Source organism: Dipodomys spectabilis, unplaced genomic scaffold (assembly GCF_019054845.1).
Source record: "Dipodomys spectabilis isolate Male_0828 unplaced genomic scaffold, ASM1905484v1 ptg000542l, whole genome shotgun sequence".
NCBI lineage: Eukaryota > Metazoa > Chordata > Mammalia > Rodentia > Heteromyidae > Dipodomys > Dipodomys spectabilis.
Genome location: NW_024871219.1, coordinates 937,309 through 962,901, shown reverse-complemented (window position 1 = coordinate 962,901; position 25,593 = coordinate 937,309). Strand labels below are relative to the sequence as shown.

Genomic DNA, 25,593 nt, shown 5'->3' with positions numbered 1-25,593 from the left:
CCCCGTGAACCACAGCTCCGCTTCCACTCCAAGCTCTTTCCCCTCAGGGCGAGTGTGTTGCTTGACTCTAGGAGGCAGATCACTATGTTGAGATGACCCGGCCCCTCAGGCTGGACCATGAAAGCCGCGTTTCATTGGTTAGGACTCTTCCCTGTGCTCTCCTGGCCTCCCAGCTGGGATGATGAAAGGCCAGGTCTCATTGGTTAAGACTGCTCATGCGCTCCCTCCACAAGGTAGCCGGGGAGGTACCTTCCCCGACAAGGAAGAGATCGGAAACTGAGATCGGGGCTGCTTTAGCGGCCTCTGCCAAGTTCTCCCATTCAGGCTGATTCCAGTGTTTCCGTAATATAAACAACCGCACTGCCAAAAATGGCTCAGACATCTTGGGATGCCTGTGTTTGCCTAGAAATAGAATTGCTGAGTGATGGGGTACCTACTCTTAGAAAGCCGGGTGATCCCACCAGGACTTTTCCACCTGTCTTGACCGGTGTTCGCCTCTGCCTCAGTGGGACACACTCTCTGGCCTACGCTAGATGCCATCAGCCACACCTGTGACCTGCCTGTCGATGAGGATTTCCCTAATTGTGGGTGCCTGCTTTTAATGTCTGTTAACCGATTTATTTTGTCTTCTGAGAATGGCCTGTGAATGAGCTTTGCTTTTTTTTTTTTTTCTATGTTGTTTTTTTCCCCCTTATGTTTTCTATGTCTCTCTGTCCTGGTATCAACCCTATAATTACTATTTTTTTATTATCTTTAAATAGTTTTACCAAGAGGTTGCAATTCGCCATGTCAAGCTATTTTTAATTCTATTTATGGTGACTTTTTTGGGGGGGCATATTGACATTTTTAGTTTTTGCTCTCAAATCTGCCCATTTATTTCTTTTGAGTTTTTTTTTTGGGGGGGGTCCAGTCATGGGGCCTGAACTCTGGGCCTGGGCGCTGTCTCCCTCAGCTCTTCAGCTCAAGGGTAGCATTCTCCACTTGAGCCACACCGCCACTTCCGGCTTTTTCTGCTTACGTGGTGCTGAGGAATCGAACCGAGGGCCTCATACATGCTAGAAAAGCACTCTACCACTGAGCCACCTTCCCAGCCCTTCTTTTGAGTTTTGGAGATTTCTGTCTTGGCTTTTTCCCCTGGGTTTTATGCATCTCCTTTTCACTCTAGGGCATAAAAGTACTCTCACTTTTTCTCTGTGTGTGTGCGTGTGCACCTACGTGCACATGTGTGTGCACCAGTTCTAGGGTGAACTCAGGACCTTGTACTTTTATTTGGCTTTTTTGCTTAAGGTAGGTACTCTACCACTTGAGCCACAGCTCCACCTCCAGATTTGGGCTGGTTATTTGGGGATAAGAGTCTCATGAATGTTTCTGATCAGACTGTCTTTGAACTGTGATCCTCAGATCTCAGCCTCCTGAGCAGCTGGGGTTACAGTCATGAGCCACCAGCACCAGCTATCTAATTTTTTTCTTTAATTCTTTGTAAGATGTTTATGCTTTGTACCTTCCTTTATCTGGAGTTTATCCTTGTATAGGATGTGATCCTGGTGAAATCACCCCTTTTCTTGTAGGCCAAATGCCTGTTTAGCCCATCTGCTTTCCCGTTGTTTGTTGGGTCTGTACTGGCATCCATTCTAAATACTCTTAGAGATGGTAGCTTTATGATCTACCGCATATAAACCAAGTCTTCATAGATCATTCATTCTCAGAAATCTTCTCCATTATTAAACACTCCTTTTTTTTTTTCCTTTTCAAGAGAGAGCAGATTGGACATATTGTATTAAATAATCCTATTAAGTCAGGACTCACATTGCACCAAATGTGCAAATGGCTGTAGAGGTAATGATTGTCTTTACGATGTTGAATCTTCAACTTCAGGTACATAGAATTCAAGTCTTTCCTTTTTTCTTTTTTTTGGTCGGTCGTAGGGCTTGAACTCTGGGCCTGGGCGCTGTCCCTCAGCTCTTCAGCTCAAGGCAAGCGCTCTACCACTTGAGCCACAGCACCACTTCTGGCTTTTTTTCTGCTTATGTGGTGCTGAGGAATCGAACCCAGGGCCTCACGCGTGCATGGCAAGCACTCTACCACTGAGCCACCTCCCCAGCCCATCTTTTTTTTTTAATGCCGTTCCATGGGTGTTACATCTGTCTCCAAACCGTTACGGCGTAGTCCTTATGCGAGTTGATGCTGGCTATTTTAATAGGCTGGTGGCTAATGCGCATAGGGACTTTTCGTTATCTGTTCAGACAAGCTGCCGTACCTGACAGATGACTGATGGGAGGAGCGGTGAGCTTTCCTCTCCCAGAGGAATCCAGGCAGTAAGGGCTACGGGTGGACGCGGGGACACGTTCCTCCCTCAACGTCCCTTCCCTTCCAAGGGTCTGTGTGCTGAGGAAGTGTCAGACCCCAGACTCAGCGTCTGAGGTGATCCATGGGCTCCCCGGGGAGGACTTCCTTCCCACCCTTGAGTTTCCTATGCCTTTCTCCATCACAGCGACTTGAGAGAACAAACAGACAAGAAGGAAAGGTTAAACTCGGCAGACTGTTTCGGAGGTTTCAGTGTCTCGTCGGCCCTGTTCCATGGCTGGGGGTCTGGGGAGGAGACAAAGCCTGTAATGCATGCAGGCAGAGAGGGAAAGTGCTCCCCTCTGGGCTCTCCACACCCGGCGTGGTCCCCTCCGCGTTAGTGTCAGGTCTTGTCGGTGACTCCCGCGTCGCTCAGGGTGAAGGCAGGCCCTAAGCGTGGCTGACTGATCCTCTCCAAGGCGCTTCTCAGGCTGATCGAGTTGACAGTCGAGAGCCACCGTCGCAGCTCCCTTGATCTTGGAGCTGTTGGCCTCGGGAACCCTGGGTGTTTTCTGTGTACGTGAAGAGAGACGGCACGTGTCGCTTTTATAATGACACAGAGCTGCGCCTGGAATATTCCGTGTATTACCCGGGAGCACAGGATGCGTACGCAAAATATTTAACCCCTACCACTGTTTGGTGGTCTGTCGTCTCCCAAAAGATAGAGAATTGTGATGATGGTTAGAAGAATATTCTGTTGTCTGGGACATAGGGTTCTTGATCATTTATGATTGTTATTATTATTATTGGAAAGGCCAGGCCCGTTCTGGGGCTCAGACTCGGGGTCTAGGCCCTGTCCCTTAGTTCTTGCTGCTCAAGACTGGTGCTCTACCACTTGAGCCACCGTTCCAGCCTTTTGACGGGAACAGCAGCCCTCTCCCCCCCCCCCCCCCACAGGATGTGGCCCGAGCACAGCCACGGGCACTGTTCTAATGGGATGCACTGATTTCCCGGGCCACTGGCGGGGTCGGTTCCCCCAAGGGATTCCACAGCCCCTCAGAAAACCTTGTCTCTCGGCCCCGGCTCAAGACCGTTCGGAAGGACTGTCTTCTCAGAAAGCGGAATCTACAACTCCCTCTCCCCCCAGATAATTAGCTCTATTAAAGGAGGAGAAAACAAGAAGTGCTTCTGTACAAACACTGGTATTTGGTGAAATGTGTAACGCTCGGCTAGCTGATGTTCCCGAATTCCCGCTCAGCAGGGTCTCTCCTTGTTTTGACTTATCATTTTCTTCTTATTACTAACTGTTATGATTAGGAGAATTGCCAGAGCCCGGGCCCCGGCGTTTCTAAGACCTTAATGAGCAACACGTGCAGACTTGCTCGCGGGCCTGGAGCTAGGGTTGGTTCTACTCCTAGAAGGGATGTAACGGAGAAGGATCCGCATGCGAGGTGACCCCCATCCTACACCTAGATGCTGATGGATGAGGCCTGTGCCCTAGGCCTATAGGGGGCCGGACTGCACACAAGCTGGTTCTATTGCTTCCCAGCAACCTGACTGCATCAAGTCAATTCTGTGTGTGTGTGTGTGTGTGTGTGTGTGCGTGCGTGCGTGCGTGCGTGCGTGCGTGCGTGCTAGTAGTGGGGGCTGGAACTCAGGACTGGATGTTATTCCTTAGCTTTTTCACTCAGAGCCACACCTCTCCCTTCTGGCTTCTTGCTGGTTAATTGGAGATCAGAGTCTTTTAGAACCTGGCGCAGGAGGCTTCCGCCTATCATCCTAGCTACTCAGGAGGCTAAGATCTGAGGATCGCGGTTCAAAGCCAGCCCAGGCAGGAAAGTCCAGGAGACTCTGATCTCCAATGAACCACTCAGAAAACCGGAAGTGGCGCTGTGGGTCAAGTGGTAGAGCACTCACCTTGAGCAGAAGAGCTGAGGGACAGCGCCCAGGCCCAGAGTTCAAGCCCCACAACTGTAAACAAACAAAAATCTCTTGGATTTGTGTCCCTAGGCTGGCTTTGAACCTAGATCCTCAGAATCTCAGCCTCCTGAGTAGTTAGGATGCCAGGCATGAGCCAACAGTGTCCAACAAAGAACCTTCTTCTTTACTTTTCTAGCTTACTGTGCTATCTGCTCTGTGTCCGTTTTAGGGGAAAGGGTTAGGAATGAGCCATGCAGCACACCTAACGGTCAAGGTTCCTGAGTATAGTCAGTCGTGACCACGTAAAAGGTATAATGCTCTGGCTACGTAGGAGAAGAGTCGGCATCCTAGTCTGGGAAGATGACTGCGGTCTGCAGGTTACGAGTCGTAGAGAGGAGAAACAGGAAGTGGCGTTAGGGGTGAGGACCAGCTCTCCCAAAGGAGGGTTCTAGCTGGCACCCCGCCAGAATAAATTTCCATGGGCAGAATCTGAAAGGGGAGAGTTGACGGCTGCTGGCCACTCAGGAGGCTGAGATCTGAGGGTCTACGTTCGAAGCCAACCTGAGCAGGCGTCCAGTTCACCAGCAAGAAGCCGGTAGTGGGGTGGGAGGGAGGGAGGGAGGCGGGGGGAGGGGAGTACCAATGCAGTGGTAAAGCATCAGCCTTGAACAAAACAGCTAAGCAAGAGCATGGAGCCCAGAGTTTGAGCCCCAGATTATGAAGGAGAATGGAGACCAGACATCTTGTCAGAGTCAGGCTTCCTCTTAGGAAATGCGAAGAGGTACCACACACACACACGAGCCCAGGTATTGGAGCCGTTCTGGAGACATGCCTTGCTCAGGTATAATTTCTGGGCCTCGGTTCCCCGGGGGAGGGAAGTGTACAGACTGGAGCAGAGAACCTCCAAGATGTCTCTCTGAGGAAGACCTTGCAGACAAGACCCCCTCCCCCCCCCCCCCGCCTTGGGCATCACATCTAGGTACACCTGTCTTCACCCCCCTCCCACACATCTGCAGTACTTTGTATCTGCCTCGTTCACTTATATCCTTTAAGTTATGCACCTGCCGGGTTCCTTCCCCTCCCTTCCCCCACCCCCCGCAGATGTGGGGGTCTTGCATCTGAGCTCCCCAATATAGATGGCTCCCGTGTCTTCAGTAGGCTCAGCACAGTTGTGGATACCAAGGTCCACTACTGGGGAAAAAAAAAAAAGCGGGTTGAAATAGATCAATCTTAATTAGATGTGTGGGTTCCAGATGTTTCAGTAATGACAATACTAATACTGTTAATAATAGCGACTGACGTGACTTAACTCCTCTGTTTATCAACCACGGGCTACACCATTTGGGTGTACGATCTCATTAATTTCCTTCCCCCCCCCCCTTTTCCTTCGGAACTGCCGTTTTTCAGGTGAGTCTTAGAAGTGCGCTTGCTCGAGGATTGTCGGCCAGGTTGCTGTAATCTGTCAGGAGCGGGGTGGGAGGTCGTGGGTTGGTTGCAGGGGACTGCGAATGTACCCTTGGTCCACCAACTGTGTGTGCCTTCAAGTCCCGGCTCAGAGTATCTGAACGAAAGCCTTCCTGCCTTTTAGCAGATTCCGAGTCACACAAAGCTGGCAATGGATGTGTATGTGTGTCGGGGGAGGTGGGAGGGCATCTCTGTCCCGGTATACAACCCCCCTGCCCGGGGGGGGGGAGGTCTTCCAGGAAGGTATTACTTCATTATTACTCATCTTCCTCACCAGTTCCCCTTGGGGAAAGGGGAGGGGATGTCTAAGAATTCCATTGTGGCCATAGCAATGCACAGTTAGCAGGGCCAGCCTACCCAGCACCTCGTGCCAACGTGGAATTCATGTCTAAATTCGGAGACTGGAAGGTTGGCTTTATTAAGATTCCCAGCAAAGGAATCCGCTTTGGGGGTTTACCAATCTTCGTCAGATTCCCCCCCCCCCCCCCCCCCGCTTTCCCCAGTGATTACTCAAGAGTGTATTATTGCCAACTTAATGCCTACAAATATACTCTCCTGCTTCCTGCCACCCACTCTGCCTCCCCATTCTTTCTTTCTTTTATAAACTCATGTGGCCAAAACCAGATTCAGATTCAGGAAGATTCTGTCCCAAGCTCGCAACGCTTGGGCTGCCCTCTGGACAGCTCCACAAGGATCATACTTCACCCTCCGAAGCCACCATGACAACCATGTCCCCTGCAGCTCCGACCTCTCTCAGGTACTCCTGCAGGCTTTCGGAGCGTCCATCCCCAGAAAAATCGGGATCCTTCACGGCCTCCTCTTGCTCCCAAGTGGAAAATCACAGCTCAACACTTCCCTCCATCCTTCACTGGGACTGGATTTCCCTAGCCCTCTTCACAAAACATGTTCATCAGTAGTAACCGTGGCAACAGATCAGACAGGCTTCAAAAGAAAAAGCCTGTCTGTGTGTAATTAAGAAAAAGGAGGAAGCAGCCGTGAGAACAGGGAGCTCAGACAAGGGGTCCGTGGTGCTGTGTCCTTGGTGCTTGGCCACCACCAAAGGCGCTTTTGTTGACACAGAGAGAGCAGATTTTCTTCCTCCCTTCTGGCCTCCCTTTTTCCCTCCTCCCCTTTTCTTTTCTTTTTAAAAACCTCCTTCCCGGGGAATGTTGCTGGGGTCCCACAGATTCCGGACTGATTGAGAGTCTCTGCAAAAGAGTAGGGCCTGAAACCGAGCAAAAGGGGCAGAAAGTAGCCCTAGCATCTTCCTCTAAGGGAGAATTTCTACCAGGGCCAGACCTGCTATGGTCAGGCTCTTCATTGCGTCTGGAGAGAGGCCGGTCCGCCTGCCTGTGGGAACGTGCCCATCTCTTCAGAGCACAAGCACACGGGCATTGGGAGTCGTTACTGCAGGTCGAAGCCGGAGCAGGTCTGATCTGGAACCTGCCTTCTGGGAATGAGGGACAGATCTCAACCTGGCTGGTATCTGTGAAGGCCAGCCAGGAGCGTGTGACCTCACAGCACTGATTCTTACCTGAAATTACTGCCTTTTTTTTTTTCCCCCGGTGGTGGGAGAAACAGCCCCCATGATACTGGAAGATGGCCAGTCCTGTTGATGTTTTCTGCTTCTCAGGGGGCTTAGAAGAGTGCAAGGAAGATTTTTAAAGGAGTGTGTGCAAAAAAAAAAAAAGGTGAAGGGAAGGAAGGAGGGAGGGATGAAGGGAAGGAAGGAAGGAAAGAAGGAGGAGGAAGACCAAGGAAGGAAGGCAGGAAGGAAAGAAGTATGAGGTCCCAGTCATTGTGGCTAGAACCCTTTACCACGAAGGGGGAGGGGAACGCACCCGCAGGGCACATTCTCCTTGCTCTGTAGGTCTACTCTCAGGAAAGGCCTTTCCATGTCTGTGTTTGCTCACTGGAGGAAAAGGATCCCATCCGCCCACCCTTGGATGCAACCACCCGTCCCGTCCCCACGTGTAACACAGACACACACACACTCCCTCTCTCTCTCCCTCCCCCTCCCCCTCTCTCCCCTTTCCCTTCTCCCCTTCTCCCCCTCTCTCTCCCCCTTAGAAGCACCCATGAGTTCCGGAGAGGCCTTTGATTGTTTCCCCCGGGAACCCAGTTTCTAAATAATCCCAGAAATGAAGTCTCCCCCGAACCCCTTTGCATTTCCCTTTCTGAGCAACTGGAAGCAAAAATGAACAGACAAGGAGCCACCAGATCTGGGTGGCAGCTCCCAGGCTACCAAGATGTCTCCAAACCAGTTTTTTTTTGTTGTTGTTGTTGTGGTTGGTCATGGGGCTTGAACTCTGGGCCTGGGTCCCTCAGCTCTTCAGCTCAAGGCGAGCGCTCTACCACTTGAACCACAGCGCCACTTGCGGTTTTCTGAGTGGGTCATTGGAGATAAGAGTCTCACAAGCATTCCTGCCTGGGCTGGCTTTGAACAGTGATCCTCAGATCTCAGCCTCCTCCTGAGTAGCTAGGATGACAGGCGTGAGCCACCGGCACCCGGCTCGGTGGAGAATTCTTGAATGCCGTTTTCAAGACTTCATGGTGGGGGGGGGAAACAAAAGCTTCCTGAATTCTGCCCCGTTGCAAATGCGTATCAACACCGCGCGTTTAGCTTGGACCTAATGGGCTTTATATAGCACAGTAGTGATTTTCTTTCATGTTTTAATGGAATCCGATTGAATATTTGCTCGCTGCTCTAGCCGCTTGCCAGCGCCTGATTCAACACCGTCTCTTCCCCCGCTGCCTCCCGACCTTGTTGTTATTCTCTGCTTCTGTACGTTGGCATTTGATTCCCGTCTCCAGCATGAACCGCTTTACACATGCCTCCCTTCAGCTGGCGACAGTCACGTGTGTGAATGCTGAATGCATTACTATGTGGAGAGACGGCTCTGGCAGACCTGCCGTTTGGAAGGGAGGAGGAGGAGGAGGAGGAGGAGGAGGAGGAGGAGGAGGAGGAGGAGGAGGGGGAGGTGGTGGTGGTGGTGGTGGTGGTGGTGGTGGTGGTGGTGGTTGCTTCTGGGCAAGGTTCATTTCCATTCATCCCTTAGGCACCAGCCTGTTTTTAGGGATCGTTTCTCTACCTTAATCTTGAAATGCCCACCCCCCGTGACTATTCGCCGCAACATCTCGCTCTCCTACAAAGTAGTAGCTTTCCAGAAGCCGTTCCCAGGTCTGTGGGACCACCGAAGAGAGCTGTCCAGCAGGAGGGCACCATGCTCCCTGAGTCCCGGCGAGCCCAGCTTCTTTGCCTGAGGAGTCAGAGACGCTGGGGAGCGACCCCGCGGCCCGTCGGGCTTCCAACGTGGCTTTATTTCGTGCTCACCACGTCATCTGCAGCCAGCTTCCTCTGTGAACTTCGGTGTGCCTCCGGATGCCCATTCTGTCTTCCTAGTAGGATTCTTGATTGAGGGTGTGCTTGGCGTGTGTGTGTAAGATGGGGTCACGCATTGAGTGCGTCCACGTGCGTTCCGACATGTCTCCTGTATCTTGGGGCAGTTGTGTGAGCCTCTCCTGTCCAGCCTTTCCTTCTGGCCTTGGTACCCCAAAGTGTGTGCCCCGTGGAGGTTCACACCTGCTTCGGTGCTCCGTGACACCCCACGTGTCCCTGCAAGCACCAAACAGATGTCATGTTGTAGTTTGGGGGGGGGGGACAGAAATAAAACCCGCTGCTCACATCCTTCTGTTGACTCCTCTGGTCAAAAATAAAGCAAAAAATAAATCATCTGTGGGGATGATTGACAGGGGAGTTTGGGATAGGTTCTTTTCACAGCCAAGAAGAGGTGTGTGTGCGTGCGTGTGCACACGCACGTTGTGCTGGTACTGTGGCTTGAATTCAGGGTCTCATACTCTTACTTGGCTTTCAGCTCAAGAGTGGCCCTCGACCACCTGAGCTCTACTTCCAGCTGTTTTTTCTTTTTTTTTTGGTCAGTCGTGGGGCTTGAACCCTGGGCCTGGGCGCTGTCCCTCAGCTCTTCAGCTCAAGGCCAGCGCTCTACCACTGGAGCCACAGCGCCACTTCCTGTTTTCTGAGTGGTTTATTGGAGATAAGAGTCTCACACGTTCCTGCCCAGGCTGGCTTTGAACCGATCCTCAGCTCTCAGCCTCTGGAGGCGCTAGTAAGATGACAGCTCCTGTGCGTGGCAGTAGAGCGTGTACGTTTACGGTTAAAGAAGGTGAAGGACGAAAGGGATCGGGTCACCAGCGGCCGCCCGGAGACGCCGTGGCGGTGTCCGGCCTCACCGGCTCTTTCGGTGTGTCTCCCTCTCCAGGTGTCCCCTCGGGTCCCCGAAACGTCATCTCTATCGTCAACGAGACGTCGATCATTTTGGAGTGGCACCCTCCGAGGGAGACGGGCGGGCGGGACGACGTGACCTACAACATCATTTGCAAGAAGTGCCGGGCGGACCGCCGCAGCTGCTCCCGCTGCGATGACAACGTGGAGTTCGTGCCCCGGCAGCTGGGCCTGACTGAGTGTCGCGTCTCCATCAGCAGCCTCTGGGCCCACACCCCCTACACCTTCGACATCCAAGCCGTCAACGGCGTCTCCAGCAAGAGCCCCTTCCCCCCCCAGCACGTCTCGGTCAACATCACCACCAACCAGGCCGGTAAGCCCCGGACACGGCTGCGGGCCTTGTGCGTCTCGGGCGGTGGGGGTGGCTGGGCTCGGTGGGAGGGTGACATTGCCTGATACCCTTCTCCATTGGTCTTCGGGCCCCGCCTCCCACCAGGGGATGGGCATGTGTGGCCGTGGAGTGGGAGGAGTCTATGGTAGTGTGCCAGAGCCTAGAGCATTCGCTCCTGCCCAGCACAAGAGCAGAGACAGATGTCCACGCTAGAGCAGGACCTTTGTGCTCCGCATCCAACCAGGCTTTCAAGACATGCTGTTTTGGAAAGGTGGACGGGGGCGTGGACAGATGGATGGATGGAGGGATGGAGGGATGGATGGGTGAATGAGTGGGTGGACAGACATCTAGACAGCTGGAACTTTCGAATGGAAAAGTCAAAGCGATTGCCCCCAAATCGTATGCTAAAGGCCATACTGTCGCCATGGGTTTTGTTTTTGTTTTTCTTTCAATGAAACCTCTGTGTTTCAAGAGGGAATCTCTCCTACTGGCTGGCACGGGTGCATGCTGCGGTGTCACGGAGACCTCACGTTGGTGGCCATGGATCCCGCCGCATCCCTGCGGCACACCCCGACAGAACACACGCTTTCTTCTTCCCTCTGACTCTTCTGATCTCGCCTCTTGACCGTGTCTCACCCATCTGGCAACCCTCCCGAGAGGGGACACACGGGTAGTCGGGCGCTGCCGGCCTCCCTCCAGCGACGCTCATTTGCGGAAGGACTCACGGGGACAAGCTTGGTGTGCTGTAAACCCGTGGGAGCTGGGAGACCACAGCCTTTCCCCCCACCCCAATCCCCTGCATCCGTACCAGGCTGCAGAGGGCAAATGCACGTCGCTTCTGCGGACGATGGAGGCCGGGGGCAGTGGAGCATGATCTTGGAATTATGGATTGTTCTCAATCAACACATCCTAGATGGACAGCTTGTTAGTCAAGTAGCAAGAGTTAACTCCCCCTCTCTCTCTTTCTCTCTCTCTCTCCCCCCCCTCTCTCACTCACTCTCTTATCCGTGCCTCTCTTCTCTTCTTGACTTCCCCTTTCCTGCTCGATCCTTTTCTCTTCCTCCTCGCCCCGTTCCTAGACTTTCAGCCTCTTTTAATACCAGGCATCTTTGATGACAGATGATTCTTGGGGGGCGGGGGGGGGGAGGGTTTCAGCTGTCAGAACTGAGAAGAAAAAAAAGGTGTGATAGAGCATAGCTGTCCAGATGGCTGTGTTGTGTGTGTGTGTGTGTGTGTGTGTGTGTGGTGTGTTGTGTGTGTGTGTGTGTTATGTATATGTGTGTGTGCGCGCATACGCGTGCACCCGTGTTCGTGTGGCGTGTTTATGTGTGCATGGTCACGTGTTTGCGTGCGTGCCCGTGAAGTGAGGAAAATAACGGGTGAGCGTGTAGAAGCTTCCAGCTTGCCCTGGTGCCAACGGGGACAAAGGTGGGTCAGCGTGTCTTTTCCCAAGGAGAGGGGAATGGTAGTTGGTGCGCGGCAGCGTAGAACCCCCCCCCCCCCCGCCCCCGGCTTTGTTAGCTGTGCTTCCCTTGGAGAGTTGAAGGCAGAAAACCGGTGGAAATATTTTAGTGTCCCGGCTTCTGGGAATAACAGTCTTGCCAGGCTGTCACGGTATGCTGGGCTTGGCTGTCTCCCTCCCTCACCTCCCCGCTTCTCTCTCTCCCTCCCTTGTCCTCTTTCTCTCTCTCTCTCCCTCCCTCCCTTCCTTTCCACCTTCTCTCTTTCTCCGTCGCTCTCAGCATGTGCGATTAAACCTGCCACTTACATCAGTTTGCTTTTTACTTTCTCCCCCCCTTCCCTTCCCTTCCCCTGCCATTCCCCAAGCCTGCCCATCTGCTTGGCGTGCCATCTGTAACTTCCTAGGCTACCGTGGTGGTGGTGGGGAGCTTAAGGACCCAGGGCTCTTGCAAGGGGACCCCTGTGTCACCCACTGTTGGATATATCAGTTTCTATCCCCCCCCAACCCCCCCCCCCCCAAACCTCCCTCCTGTCCTTTGTTCTCCTTGTAACCTGCCTTTCAGTCCTAATCTTCCGGCCTCGTGGCTATGATTTCTCTTTGGGTAACTCAGAAAGTTAATTATCAATGAGAAGAAGGATGTGATTTCTCTTTTGTGGTGCATTATTAAAAAAAAAGTCAGGAATTGCAAATTGTTTGGATAAACCCTAAACTCACGGACATGCAGTAAGGTCCGGTCCGGGTCACCCCCCCCCACCCCCATATCCTGGCTTCACACATGAGCCATGTAAGAGCCTGTGACCATCACCAACTTCATGTGTGGTCCATAAGTAGGCAGATGGCTGGGACACAATTTGACCCATAGCAATCAGATCATTACAGCCAACCTGTAAGAGTTCATTGAGTACCTACTCTGTCCCTGAAACTCCAACTCCAACTCTGTCATGATTGGATACTGTTGGGTGGGACCTCACCCAGGAATAAGAGCGCTGGTGACGGTTAGAGCTATCACCCGGTCTGCGTGTGCCCCGTGAGCTCATGCAGAATTCTGGAACATGTCACGCTCGTTTTGTCTTCATCATTAGCCAATGATGGGCAGCGTTGTTTCTCAGATAAGGAAGCCGAAGTGGAACAAGATATTGGAGAATCTAAGGTGGGAGGAAAGCCTAGATCATCTAGGATGGGAGGAAGGTCAGCAGGACACACCTCGCTGATTCTACCTTCCCACATCCCATCCTCAAAGGGAGTAATCCCTCTGAGATCCCCACTTTATAGTCCCTGAAAATAGATGTCTGTTCATGGGTGTAACGATGAGGGAAGAGAGTTTGGAGGTTCTATAATGATCCTTCAGGTCACTGGACTCTTCACTCAGAAGCAAGCATGATTGTGTGGTACATACAATGAATTCTAGGCTGCCTTCTCCCCCTTTCGTTCCCTTCAGCTATCCCATTCCCTATGTTACACCCCCTCCCCCTTGCAAGTTCCCATTTCCTGGTACTTACTTTATTGGTTTTTTGACTTCTTCTTTCTAAAGAATTACACTATTTGAGCTCTCCATAGAGTCTATTATACGTCAGCTAATTCATTTGTAACCACTTGCATATCACCCAGTGCGTTTACTTATAGATTTATAGGCACATTTTGTCTGCCACGAATGAGGAAAACCATGCAACCTTTGTTTCTCTGGGTCCGGCTTGCTTCACGTAATATAATTTTTTTCAAGGCTTTCCATTTCCTTACGAATGCCAATATCATTCTTTCTGGTGGAGTAGAGTTCATATATATATATATATATATATACATATATATATATATATATATATGTATATATATGTTTATATCTCACATTTTCTTGATCCATTCATCCACTGAGGGGCATCTGGTCTGATTCCATGTCTTAGCTATGGTGACTAATACTGCAATGAACATGGTTGTACCGGTAGCTTTAGTGTGGCTTTGTTTGTGCTCTGTTGGATAAATGCCCAGGTGTGGAATTGATGGCAAATAGGGTAGTTCTATGTTTTTTTTGTTTTTTTTTTTTTGAGAAACCTCCTTACTGCTCTCCGAAGTGGTTGGACAAGTTTATATTCCCACCAACAGTGTGATAGAGTTGCCTTTTTGGCCATATGCTTGCCAGAATTGGTTATTGTTAGTTTTCTCGATAACAACCCATTCTAACTGGGGTAAGGTGGAATCCCAGTGTTGTTTTGATTTGCAAAATTAAGAAACATAAGGGAGCCGGGCGCTGGTGGCTCACGCCTGTAATCCTAGCTACTCAGGAGGCTGAGATCTGAGGATCACGGTTCAAAGCCAGCCCAGGCAGGAGAGACCTTGAGACTCCTATCTCCAATAAACCACCAGAAAACCGGAAGTGGCGCTGTAGCTCAAGTGGTAGAGCGCTCGCCTTGAGCTGAAGAGCTGAGGGACAACGCCCAGGCCCAGAGTTCAAGCCCCACGACCGACAAAAAAAAAAAAAAGAAACATAAGGAAAGGAGTGGGTCAAAGGGGGAAGAAAACGTGGCAGGGAAAATATGGATCAAGATGCGTTGTATACATCAACTACTTTGTTAAATGTCAAAATAATTGAATACGTATCCTTAAAAAAAGAAAAGTGAGGGAAGGGATGGGTAAAAATGTTGGAAAGAGTTACACTGACCAAGATGCGCTGTATTCATAAACGGCTTTGCCGGATGCCAACTCCTTCATACAGCTACTTAAAGAGAATCAAACTATGCCAAAAGAAAGAAACAAAAATGACTGGGAAAACATTAAAGGGTCTGACTCCAAACCAGGGGTACAGGCATGACCCCTCAAAGGCCTTGTGTAATTTGGAAAATGTGCAGAGTAGATCTTTACCAAGGTTACATGGCAAAAGCCAACAAAGGTCCCTACCGTTTCTGAGCACCAACAGGGTGCCCACCCACCTAGAAAAATCCTTGGGAAAGATAGGAGAGGACCCATGAAGAAATCAGGATGCGGGGTGCTTTTAGAACCTTCCGGAACCAGAAAATATTATTCCTGGGTTTCAGACTCAGGTTGGTGGTTATTTTATCCTCAGACAGATAAAAAAGAAAAAGAGATCACCTTTCTGGTGGCACATGTCATTCATAAGCTCCTCTCTAAGCTATTGCCTCGTAGCTGGGCCGTTTTTAGTTGTCAGAAAAAAAAAATGAATGACAAACTTCAGTTCTCTCTTCCGCTAACTAGACTGAGAGCATCAGAGTTGGTGTCTGTGTGCGAGAGAGAGACCAGACGAGAGCTTGGAAGAAAAAGAATGACTCCTAGCAATACATGATTTGGAATTATCCGAGCCAGAGAGAATGAAGGCAGAGGCCCATGAGGCCGGATACATAAATGGAAAGCAAGCAGGCAGGACCAGGCATACGGCAGTAAGGACTGGTAGGAATGGCAGGAAACGGACAGAACAGATAGAGTCAGTGAGTGTAGCCAGCCCTTAGAACTGCCTGGTTTTATAAGCGGAAGCATCCAGATTGAAAATATTGACAACTGATTGGGGGGAAAAAATTAATTTTTTAAGCACATAAGAGCCAAACAAATTTAATTCTGGGTTTGGCCCGCTGGCTATGGCTTTTGACCTCTGAGTTCGAGGTCTAATCTGATTCACCCAGGCCTTAATGATGGGCTGCTGTGTTGTTCAGTTGTTTTGTTTTGTTTTTGTCGGTCATGAGGCTTGAACTCTGGGCCTGGGTGCTGTCCCTCAGCTCTTCAGCTCAAGGCGAGCGCTGTACCGCTTGAGCCACAGCACCACTTCTGGTTTTCTGGTGGTTCATTGGAGATAAGAGTCTCACCGACTTTCCTTGTCCGGGCTGGCTTTGAACTGTGATTCTCAGATCTCAGCCTCCTGAGTAGCTAGGATGACAGGCATGAGCCATCGACACCCAGCTTGTTCAGTCTCGTTCTATCTGGAGGAAGGCATCTTCTTGGCTTCTTGGTCTCATTGGAGGTGGGGTGGGGGAGATTCCTGGTGTTGGTTTTCCCTCTCTGCTTGCTGCAGGACCAGAGCAAAGAAGACCATGATACCCGCTTCTGTGACAAATCAGTGACAAATAAGACAGTGGATGAAAACAAAAAAATCTCTTGAGATTAGCATCATTTCCAAGAACATGTCTAGAGCAGTCAGAGAGCAATTTGCTGAACTTTGTCTCCCTAGTCTGTTTTTCTCTCCCAAGTTGTTCAGTCTCTTTGTTCGGGGACTGACCTCATGTGTATCTGACAGGGAACAGGTATCCTTCCAGCCGTTCTGTGCTGAGAGGAATAGGTACCAGAAGAGGGGGAGGGACAAAGTCTGTATCCCAGTGAGCATCCCAGTAAACGTGGGGCCAGAGGAGCACCTGTCTCCAGTGTATGTTTGGAGAAGCGACACATGAACTCCCTCTGTATGATTTATATCCGTTCACGTGTGGCCTCCTGAGGTACTGTGTGTGGCGTTCTATTCCTCGTGTATACAACACAGACACCATCCTATTACCTAATCTCATCTAAAAAAACACCCCCCCCAAGTGGCCTTGCTTCCGTTAATAGCCATAAGCCCTACTGATTGTCCATTGTTAAGGCATGTTTGAAGTTCCCAGACAATTAAGGTCACTCAGCTACACGCTTTCCCCGACAAAAGAATTACCCAGGCCATCGATTCCTCGGAATTCGTCGCCTAATTTGCATTATTCCTTGGTTAAATATAGTATTTGCATGCATAAAGAATAATCTTTGACTATGAAAAGGAATTTATGATATTGCAATATATTGAGCTCTTTGGAGGAAAGATATTATGTAAATCTCAAAATTAAATATTAAAACAATATTACACACAGCCTGTAAGGGGGGGGGTGGATATGTAGAGTGTTAAGATTCCCATATGCTAGAAACCAGTTCATTTCTCAAGGCTGGTCTCGTTGGAAATTAGCGGGGAGAATTTGTTTCAGAGCAGAGCAAAGAATTTGGGGCAGAACTTTAAAAAAAAAAAAGGGGGGGGGACTGGGATGACTTTAAAGCAAACTTATAGTGGAGTGAATAGAGAAAGATTAAAAGCAAAACTTAGGCAAATGAGATTTTCACCGTTCTTAATTCAATTTCATAGCTCATTTCTTTGCTGTCTTCTCAGTGTTTGTTCTAGAAAGGTTATTATTATTTTTTTTTTTACTGGTTCCTAAACCCTGGCATGGAGGAGGTACCTGGTAGCTTCGGAAGGGACCTTCCTGTGGGAGACCAGTCCGCGCTGTGTTATTGGTGGGGCCAAGGTGGTAGCCTTGCTTCGGGCTAGCATGATAGATTCCAGTCTCGGCAGCCTTGAGATTCTCCATGGCATCGTGAGCCCCCCTAAAACTAGATCCAGGGGTGAGAAACTACAAAGTGTGAGGCACATAGAACCTTCAAATAGAGATAACATACATGTGTATTTATATATATTTATTATATATGTATTTATTATATATATATATTTATTATATATATTTGCAGCCTGGCACCAGTGGCTCACACCTGTCATCCCAGTAACTCAGGAGGCTGAGAGCCGAGGATTGTGGTTTTAAAGCCAACCCCGGGCAAGAAAGTCCCATGAGGCTCTCGAGATCTCCAATGAACCAAAAATTGTGCTGTGGCTCAAGTGGTAGAGTGCTAGCCTTGAGCGCAAAGGCTCAGGGACAGCACCCGGGCCCTGACAAACAACAACAAAAAGCAAGCCGGGCGCAGGTGGCTCACGCCTGTCATCCTAGCTACTCAGGAGGCTGAGACCTGAGGATCACGGTTCAAAGCCAGCCTGGGCAGGAAACTCTGTGAGACTCTGATCTCCAATAAACCACTCAAAAAACCAGAAGTGGCGCTGTGGCTCAAGTAGTAGAGCGCTCTCCTTGAGCAGAAGAGCTGAGGGACAGCGCCCAGGCTCAGAGGTCAAGCCCCACAACCGACAAAAAAAAAAAGCCATATGTTTTTGGTCCCCAAGTACATGTTTAGGTAGAGTGTGGTGATCTGCTTATGTCCTGGCGATCCACAGGTGTTGTCTTAAAAATCCCACATCCACCAGATGAACCAATGATCTTCCTCCTAGGGAAAAACCAAAACAAAACCCCTGGATGATGATGCTTACCACGGCTCCTTGGGGTCTTGATATCCCCTCAAAGGAACCCAGAGAGACTCAGCCACACTCAAAGCTGGCTGAACTTTGGAACCATCCATTCACTCAACGCCACCTTTATGACCACCTACCATGACCACAGTTCCCCCCCCACCTCCCCCCGCCTCAGATCAGGAGGACCGGCGTGCTACCCAGGACTTGGGGGCTCCTTGTCCTCCCTCCATCTTGTGCCTGATGTGTGGAGCCCCTGGGTGCCCGTGGATCTACTGGCCGGGAGCCGGTGGGTGGGATGGAGTCCCGTGCGAACGTTGGAGTCCTCGTTCTTACAGAGGAGACCAGTTGGGTTATGAACTAGCCGTCTCAAGTCTTGGTATCTGGTTTCCGTTCTTCCTGTGGTCTCCCCTTTATCAGGGTCTTTCTACGTGGGGCTAGGTCGGGGTTCAACCCATACATCCTCCCCCGTCCACCCCCCTTCCCTGGTATTTTTGAGACTCCGGCTTTCCTAGGTGGCCTGTCTCCTCCTCACCCCTCCCCTCCCCATTCCCCCCCCCCAATACCCCCCCCATGGCTGTTCACGGGAACCACTCTGCGGTGCCCTAGCCTGCCCCCTGCTGGCAGGGGCTCCGAGAGGGGACCCCGGGCCCTGGGATGGCAGTTCTTTCTCTCCTCTGTCCACCTGCGTGCCAACCCCACGCCTGTCATTTTCCCAGCGCCATCCGCGCTAAACAGGCAGGAGCACCAGGGGTTTCTGAATGCGGCAATTAACAAAACAGTAATCAAGCTAAGTGTTTAATTTCAGAAAATTAACATCTTCTCCGAGCGGATGTGGAGGATGGAAGGGGGGAGGGGGAGGGGGGAGGCTCATCAGATGTTCTGGGTAAATAAAGGCAAAGGCTGGACCGCATGTGCTTTTCCCCCGTGCAAGGGGGTGGGTGTTTGCCAAGACCCCAGGCCTCAGGGATCAGTTTCCTTCTGAGAACAGTCAGGACAGAGCTATAGGACAGACAGACAGTCAGGACATGAGCGATAGGACTGAACACTGGAGTTTTGAAAAGATGCCTTTCTTTTTTTTCTATTTTTCTTTCTATTTCTCTTTCCTCTTTTCCTTCCTTCCTCTCTTGCTGCCTTCCCTCCCTCCCTCTCCTCCCTCTCTCTTCCCTCCCTCCATTCCTTTCTTCTTCCCTGCCTTCCCTCTCTCCTCCACCCCTCCCTCCCTTCCCTTTCTCCCTCTCTTCCTTCCTCTTCCTCCCTCCCTCCTTCTTCCCTCCCTCCTTCCTTCCTCCCTCTTTCCCTCCCTTCCTCCCCCCCTCCCTCCTTCCCTTTTCTTCTTTAGGGTCATAAAGTTAGAACAAATACTATCTCCACCCATAAGAGATCAGGAATGCAAGAGCCATGTCACACACCCTATACATTTATCTGCTTCTCCTCCCCCTCCCCAATTCCAGTGAGGTGTGTTCTTCTGGGCCAGTCCAGTCTGTACCAGCACTAAAGGTAACAGTGAGATCCTGGGTGCACAGATGGTCCAGTTTCCTGAGAGATCCTCCCTGGGAAAGACGAGATTCTCCTACCCCCCCCCCCACACACACACACACTGTGTCTCAGCTACTCTGGGTGGGGGGGAATCCCCTTAAACCAGCTAACTTCACAGTTGGGGGGAAAGGGTGGTTTCACGACCCAACGGTGCCCCCCTCTGCAGGAAGAGGTTTGCATGTGGAGATGGAAGTCTGTGAGGAGGTGAGCCAGTCGTCCAAGCCCTCCTTGTAGGCAAACTGAGTCACGAGAGTATCAGAAAAAGAAAAGGCAAGGTCAGAAAGCAAACTTCAACAACCAACAGACTTTTATTCCAGGAGTGAAAATCTGAGAGGGACACCAAGAATCTTCCAGGCGGCCTGACTGACAGACTGACGGACGGATGGATGGACGGACGGTGTTCTCTGATGACTAGGTCTCCTCTCATAGAGGGACAGAGGGCGGGGGACTCGCGTGTGCTGGTGGGAAAACCTCATCTCCCAGCACAGGCTGGGCGTTAGCGTAGAGGGGACCACCTCAGACTCGACCAGAGTTCTGTGAGATCCACGGCCCCAGCGTCGGTTGATGGGGACGGACACGGGGAACCCAGCCGTCCATCTGGGGAGGGAGGAAGGAGGCGAATCAGTGTGTTCAGCTGATGGTGTCAGCAGCAGGGCCGGCTGGCAGGCCATTCAGGGCCTCTTCTCCAGTTGAGCACCAGACAGTCACATCCAACCCCAGCTGCCCACCGCCCTCATCACACACCGCCCGGGAAGGGTTGAGCAGCTTGAGGCGGGCGGAGGAGCAGCAGCGTGTGTCACCTGGGTCCTGGTGGTGGTCCCGTCCCCGGCACCTGCCTTCCCAGCCTGGGCCCCTTCCTGACAAGCCCACCCTATCCCGCCCCACCCCAGTGTCCTTCCAGAGCTTTTATCTCTGACGTCTAGATTTCTATCAAGCAGTCCCCAAACGCGGAGGGCTTGTCAAATACAGATGACCGCCCTCCGTCCTCCCCCCATCCCCGTCTCCCCCCACCACCACATGCCATTCCCCCTCCTCCAGGCCACCCCATTCCTGAGTCAGTAAAGCATGATCCCCCCTCCTCCAGGCCACCCCATTCCTGAGTCAGTAAAGCATGAGTGGGGTCGGGCTCAGAGTCTGCCTTCATTTCTCAACTAGCTCCCCCAGTGGTGCCCAGCTGAGACCCCCTCCCCCAGCCTTGAGAACCAGCGGGAGTCAGGTGGATGGTCCCAATCAGGATGCTCCCCCCCCCACCCCCGTGCCACTCAGACAGGCACACACAGGTGGCGCACACCTGTAATCCCAGACACCCAACTATGGGGGAAATGAAGGTCAGAAAATCAAGGTCAGAGGCCAGCAACGGGGTAGAGGCAGAAGATGCCAGACCCTGTCTGCGAAAAGACCAAAAACCAAAGGGTTTATATGTATAAACACACACACACACACACACACATACACCCCTTGCCTTAGAACCAAGCCTGCAATGGATGGATCTCTGTGGTCTAGTGCGCAGCGTGCAGCTGAGACCCACCCAGACCGGAAGCCCTCTTCCTCACTTCTCCTTGAGCTTCCTCACCCGATGGAGTACGGAGCCTGGAGCGGGGGCTGCGACAGGAGGAATCCTGCGTTCCCCAGGTAACTCCAGGAGGGCAGGGAAGAAGATGCAGTCCCTTTCCCCACCCGCCACCCCCCATCTCAAGGCAAAGTCTGCAGCCAAAGCAAGCAAGGAGCCACAATAAGGGAACACAATGAGAAAAATAATTAATTCTGCTTTTTGTATTCATACCCAATCTCCAAACTAATTGCTTATTTGTTTAATCTACTTTGACCAGAAGTGTTACCGCACCAAAAATATTTAATGAGTCAGGCACCCTAATGTAAAATGCACGCATATTTGCGCAACGAAATGAATTTTTAGCAACCGAGAAAGAACTTGATCTGAGCCGCGCGCGGGTGGCGGCTCACATCTGGCATCCTAACTCCTCAGGACGCTGAGATCTGAGGATCGTGGTTCAAAGCCAGCCCAGGCAGGAACAGTCCATGAGACTCTTATCTCTAATGGATCACCAGAAATCCAGAAGTGGTGCTGTGGCTCGATGTGGTAGATAGAGCGCTCGCCTTGAGCAGAAGAGCTCAGGGACAACGCCCAGGCCTCGAGTTCAAACCCCATGGCCCACAAATGAAGAGTAAAGAAAAGACCTGCTCTCCAAGTAGAACCGACCCAGTAGTTCCCTCCCAGAATAGAAATGTCAGTGGAAACGCACGTCTTCTGTGTACACACGGTTCTTCTGTACCATTGTTGCTCACAGGCCTGCAGCGCTTAGCTGTTACCGCATTACAGATTTTGACTTTGGTCTATGGATGTGTTTGATGTGAAGAAGGAAACCACCACCACCAAAAGACCGGCCCCTCCCGGGGGAACTTCATACCCAAGCTGGCCGGTCAGCCTTCCCCTTGGCCTTCTAGATCCTTCCAGAAGGATCTGAGGCCCCAGTGGGTCTCCTGGAGATGTCTAGTTCTTATCCTCTGTTGCTTTCCAGAAGAAAACAGCAAGCAGGTTCTCTAGAGGAGTCACAGGAAACCCCTGCCTCCTCAGCCTCCAGGGAGCCCTTCTATGTCTTCAAACCAGCCGGCTGCTCCCTTCCCAGCTTCCCTACCGAGAACGTGGTGAACATGTTTGTCCCCCTCAAAAGTGTCTTCATCCAGCTGCCTGTCTGCGTCTGTCTGTGCTTCTTTCCGGGCGGGGGATGGGGGGAAGAACTATGCCCAGTCATCGATTTACATAGGGTGAAGCCCTCGCCTCGGGACTCTGTTCCAGCCTTGAAGAACGCGAGAGGCCTGGGGTTCATCTTCATTGAGCAAGATGGCGCACGCACGCGGTAAAAGCAGATGGCGGAGTCAGAAGAGGAGTTAGCTCTCTCCGACATCTGTAGGACCCCGGACACCATCTTTTTTTCCTTTCTGATCGTTCCCAGGCCCAACACCGCAAACCTACTGTCCCTGTTCTTCACAACTGAAAGCCGGAACCCACTCACACCGTCAACCTGCCGGGCATCCATCTTACACAGAGCAGCGCCTATGCTGGTAAACACGGTTTCCTGAGTCTGGGTTATGCGGCTCAGACTGGCGCAGCGGCATCCACTCTGTAGGCTGAAGCACCCCTCCGTAGCGAAGGGTCACGAAAAGCGACTTCCACTGCCGCGCCCCCCCCCCCACGCACCGTGGGTGGTTATGAGAAGAACAGCCCACCATGGATTCTTTTTTTTTGGGGGGGGAGGGGTCCGTAGGGCCTGAACTCTGGGCCTGGGCGCTGTCCCTCAGCTCTTCAGCTCAAGGCGAGCGCTCTACCACTGGAGCCACAGCGCCACTTCTGGCTTTTTTCTTTCTGCTTATGTGGTGCTGAGGAATCAAACCCAGGGCCTCGAGCATGCAAGGCAAGTGCTCTACCACTGAGCCACCTTCCCAGCCCCAGCGGCTTTTCCTGTGAGCCTCCCGGGAGATTTCAGACAACGAAGTTCCCTTAAACCAGAGAGACCATTTCTCCTCCAAGAGACTTGGGAGAGCTTCCGCGTGGGCTAAGGTGAACAGGAGTCGATCGTGATCGTGACCCATGCACGTCTTCCACAAAGCCGTCCCTGGCATAATCCCCGCCGACAGCAGCGGGTCGCTGAGCTCTAAACCCGGCCATCTATTTATTTTGTATCTTCAGTCGTTTCGTTCCAACAGAAAGACTCAGCTCGGAGCGCACCTGCCTTCTCCCTCCATTACTTGTTTTGTTTCTTTCAAATTACTTGCGGCTACTTCTGACATCACAAAGAAAAGGCATCTTTTAGGAACAGGATAAGCCATACGGTCATGCCCTGGATTCTCAAATGGCCGGTGGTGAAGAGCTGAAAGAATTATTTTGACACCCCCTTCCTCCCCCCTCCCCCCAAATCAATGAAGCAATTATGAAGCAGACTCCACCACGCCAAGATGAGGCTTTAGAATTTAGTAATTGTGCTTGAGAAAGACGTCTTTTAAAAAATCCTAAAACAGGAGGCTAATTCATTCTCACCTTTTGGAATCTGAACTGCGTAATTGCCGGGGAGCAGGATGGTCCCTTCCAGAATATCAAGACAACGAAATGATGGAGAAAACTTGGACGCGCGGCTGTGGAACTAAACTAAAGGATGGAGAAACGTGTGGCCTATGGGATGCTGAGCTGTAACAGCAGAGTCTCCTCGCGTCTGGACTCCAGGGTCTAGATTTGGACTAACTTTTTTTCTTTATCTTTTTGCCATTCACGGGAACTCGAACTCAGAGCCCGGGCGCGCTCCCCGAGGTCTTTTGCTCCAGGCTGGCGCTCTGCCACTTTGAGCCACCACGCCACTTCCGGCTTTCTGGTGTGTCCCTTGGAGATCAGAGTCTCACGGACTTTCCTTGCCCAGGCTGGCTTTGAACCTCGATCCTCACATCTCAGCCTCCTGTGTAGGTAGGATGACAGGCGTGAGCCGCCGGCACCCGGCTTGGCTTAACTCTTTGCCAGAGAATCACACCACCTTTGTAGACACTTGCCTGCATCTGGTGAGATTGTGGCTCCCCAAGACCCTCTCTGGGGTCTTTAACAATGGGAGTCTGGCTGAGGATCGGGCTCCGTTGCCTCTGTCCACCCGTGACCACCCTCTTGTCACTGGTGGGTGGGGTGGGGGAGGTGGATGGTCTCCCGTGGATGCATAATCCTGGTCCCCGCTGTGTTTGGAACCCCGGTGGATTTCTCAGCGATCGTTACTCTGGTTCGGATCCTGCCTGCCTCGTGCGATCGTCTTTATTTCTCTTAAGATGGGGCTGCGGGGCACTTTCCATGGTGTTTAGATTTCTGGAGTTGCCTCCGTTTCCCAACAACCATCTTTATGATGCCTCCGCCGTCTTCCCAAATAGCCCTACGTGAATTCTTTCTCCTTACCTTTCCTTTAACAACAACAACAAAAGGCACCTGCATACGTTTCTTTGCTAAACTTGAATGATCTTGTGATGTTTGTTTTATTTTTGGCGTTTTCCCTCCCGTCAGTGGTGGGATGTGTAATTGGTGACACGCTCCGCGCTCGTGTCCAGAGCAGAGCCGGGGCCCCAAGAAACTCTCTCGTCCTTGGAGGAGGATGGAGCAAAGACGATGTTGGACCCGCACTGTCTGTTGAGATCCACATCCGAGTTGGAGGGTACATGGGGGGCGGGGGTCTCCTCTTCCTATCTCTCTCTCCTCCGGCTCAGTTTTCTTCTAGTTTGGTCTGAAGCTTTGCTAGCACGTGAAACACGGAGCCCTAGAGAGGCTGGGCGTGTGCCCTTGCAGTGGGGGTGGGAAGCCGCATTCATCGCGGGACGCAGGCCGCCCTTGGGAAGAGGAGGCAGCCCGAGCGCTCTGGCTTTCTCCCCTGGGCTACATCCCATCCCAGCTGAGATAGGAGGCCTCCGACCACCGCATCAGCAGTGTACATCCCAGAGGCACGGACAGGAGTGAGTGTCATCCACCGGCAAACTCTTCCCGGGTCCCCGTGCGGGGGAATTGGCTGCTGGGGGAGGTCCGGGTCCTCTGTAGCAATGGGGGACACGCGTGGATGTGGGTTGTTGGTCATCTCCGGAGCACACCGCCCTCGGAAGTCCCTGCAGCATCCGACCGTCCCCGACTCCAGGGTCTCTCAGCCCTCTGTCCGTCCCCGCCATGGTTACAGCGGGCCTGGCGTGGGATTTGACCAGTAGGTGGGCTTTGGATTGATGGCCAAAAGGAATCCAGGGAAACCTTCAGGCTATGAAGATTGACCTAATCTTCAGGATATGTCTTTCAAAGTAGAGGAATGCACGTGACATTTTCATACATATGAACACTTTTTTGTTGTTGTTGTCGGTCGTGGGGCTTGAACTCCAGGCCTGGGCGCTGTCCCTCAACTCTTCAGCTCAAGGCGAGCACGCTACCACTTGAGCCACAGCGCCACTTCTGGCTTTTCCTGTTTATGTGGTGCTGAGGAATGGAACCCAGGGTCTCAAGCATGCAAGGCAAGCGCTCTACCACTGAGCCACCTTCCCAGCCCTGAATTATCTTCTGTAGAGGATGACGTTGCAAACAGGTATTCCTTCTTTTCTGATGCCCTCAAAGTGGTTTCGGGAATGACCCCTCTGAATCATTCCAAAGTATAGTACCCTCGGTTATGTAATTTCTGCACTTTCTCTTGCAGTTGGTTTTC

The 25,593-nt window shown here is 51.7% G+C and overlaps 1 protein-coding gene across 1 annotated transcript in view; it reads left to right on the top strand.

Moving 5' to 3' along the window:
- Positions 1-9,799: 9,799 nt before the first annotated feature.
- Positions 9,800-25,593, top strand: part of LOC122099859 (ephrin type-B receptor 1) — an 87,380-nt gene continuing 71,586 nt past the window's right edge. The window contains exon 1 of the mRNA XM_042670354.1: positions 9,800-10,283. Within this exon, the coding sequence (XP_042526288.1) occupies positions 9,800-10,283 (484 nt within the window). The remainder of the gene's footprint in view (positions 10,284-25,593) is intronic.